A 1,778-nucleotide genomic window follows, 5' to 3' on the forward strand; every position below is an offset into this window, starting at 1 on the left:
AAAACAGTAATTCTGAGAACTTAGGCAGACAAAGGAAGTAGGGCAATCAATGGAATCAGTGGGAAGTAAGGAAGGTAAACACAGGGAAAAGAAAATTAGTAACTATTCTGGAAGGAGGCAGCTGCTGAAGACATTCCTTTAACTCATTTCACACATTTTTGGAACATCATCTATAAGGCAGACACTTGTTTTATGTTGGCACTGGGGAGAGTACCATGTGGGGAAATAATAACAAGCACTTTTCTATACAGGGCAAATGGGACTGGGAAGGATCCAACATCATTCAAACGGGCCACTGGTCTGGGTCATGTCATCAGAGGAAAATTTCATTGTCCATCTCCTTTTGTTCTCTTCAGATTTCACATGTCCATTTTAGAGCACCTCTTCCTTTCTCACGTTTTATTACTATCATTTTTTTACCTTGAGATTCAAAAATTTTCAACAATGAAAAATAAAACCATGTTTACTGAATTCATCCTGCTGGGTCTAACAGATGTTCCTGAACTCCAAGTGGTGGTTTTCACCTTCCTGTTCCTCGCCTATTTACTCAGCATCAGTGGAAATCTGACTATCCTCATCCTCACCTTGCTGGATTCCCACCTTCAGACTCCCATGTATTTCTTTCTTCGGAACTTCTCCTTTTTAGAAATTTCCTTCACAAACATCTTCATTCCCAGGGTCTTAATCAGCATCACAACTGGAAACAAGAGTATCAGTTTTGCTGGCTGCTTCACTCAGTATTTTTTTGCCATATTCCTTGGGGCAACAGAGTTTTACCTTCTGGCCGCCATGTCCTATGATCGCTATGTGGCCATCTGCAAACCTCTGCATTATACAACCATCATGAGCAGCAAACTCTGCACACAGTTAGTTCTCTGCTCATGGCTGGCTGGGTTAATGGTTATTATACCACCAATCACTCTGATGAGTCAGCAGGACTTCTGTGCATCAAACAGGCTGAATCATTATTTCTGTGACTATGAGCCCCTTCGGGAACTCTCCTGTTCAGACACAAGCCTCATAGAGAAGATTGTCTTTCTTGTGGCATCTGTGACCCTGGTGGTTACTCTGGTGCTAGTGATTCTCTCCTACACATTCATCATCAGGACTATTCTAAGGTTTCCCTCTGCCCAGCAAAGGACAAAAGCCTTTTCCACGTGTTCTTCCCACATGATTGTCATCTCCCTCTCTTATGGAAGCTGCTTCTTCATCTATATTAAGCCCTCAGCAAAAGAAAGGGACACATTTAACAAGGGAGTAGCTCTACTTATTACTTCAGTTGCACCTTTGTTGAACCCCTTCATTTACACCCTAAGGAACCAGCAGGTAAAACAAGCCTTCAAAGATACAGTCAAAAAGCTTGTGAATCTTTAAAGAATTTCAGAATTAAAGTCTTAATGGATGAGTCCTTACTATGTATCAAGCTCTCTACCATTTACTTGGTACCCAATAAAGAATTAAACTCCAGGCCAATATGAGAAACTTGAACATAAATAAATTGCAACTTATTAAGTGTTCATATAAATAAATGGTTAATGTTTTATAAATAAAAAAGCAGCTCAATTTGAGTTACAGAGTCAATATATGATTTCAGAGGGGATGCCATTTAAAATTAGTCTTAACAAATAGAAATAAGTCAAGCAAGCTAACCTAAAGAGAAATTTGTATTAAAATTTCCATCCAACAGGACTGAGTAAATGTTGTCATTAATTTCAGTGAAATAAAAAGGAGAAAGAAAAAAAGTTGTGGAGATGATAGTTTTAATTTTGAATTAAATT

The 1,778-nt window shown here is 38.7% G+C and overlaps 1 protein-coding gene across 1 annotated transcript; it reads left to right on the plus strand.

Annotated features, from left to right (window-relative positions):
- The first annotated feature begins 444 nt into the window (after positions 1–444).
- Positions 445–1,374, plus strand: LOC109452955 (olfactory receptor 2AP1). Its single transcript, XM_019742309.2, has one exon. It carries the CDS (start codon positions 445–447, stop codon positions 1,372–1,374), a length of 930 nt encoding a protein of 309 aa, XP_019597868.2.
- The last annotated feature ends 404 nt before the right edge of the window (positions 1,375–1,778 follow it).

Source organism: Rhinolophus sinicus, chromosome 1 (assembly GCF_057876585.1).
Source record: "Rhinolophus sinicus isolate RSI-liver-muscle chromosome 1, RSI-T2T, whole genome shotgun sequence".
Taxonomy (NCBI): Eukaryota; Metazoa; Chordata; class Mammalia; order Chiroptera; family Rhinolophidae; genus Rhinolophus; species Rhinolophus sinicus.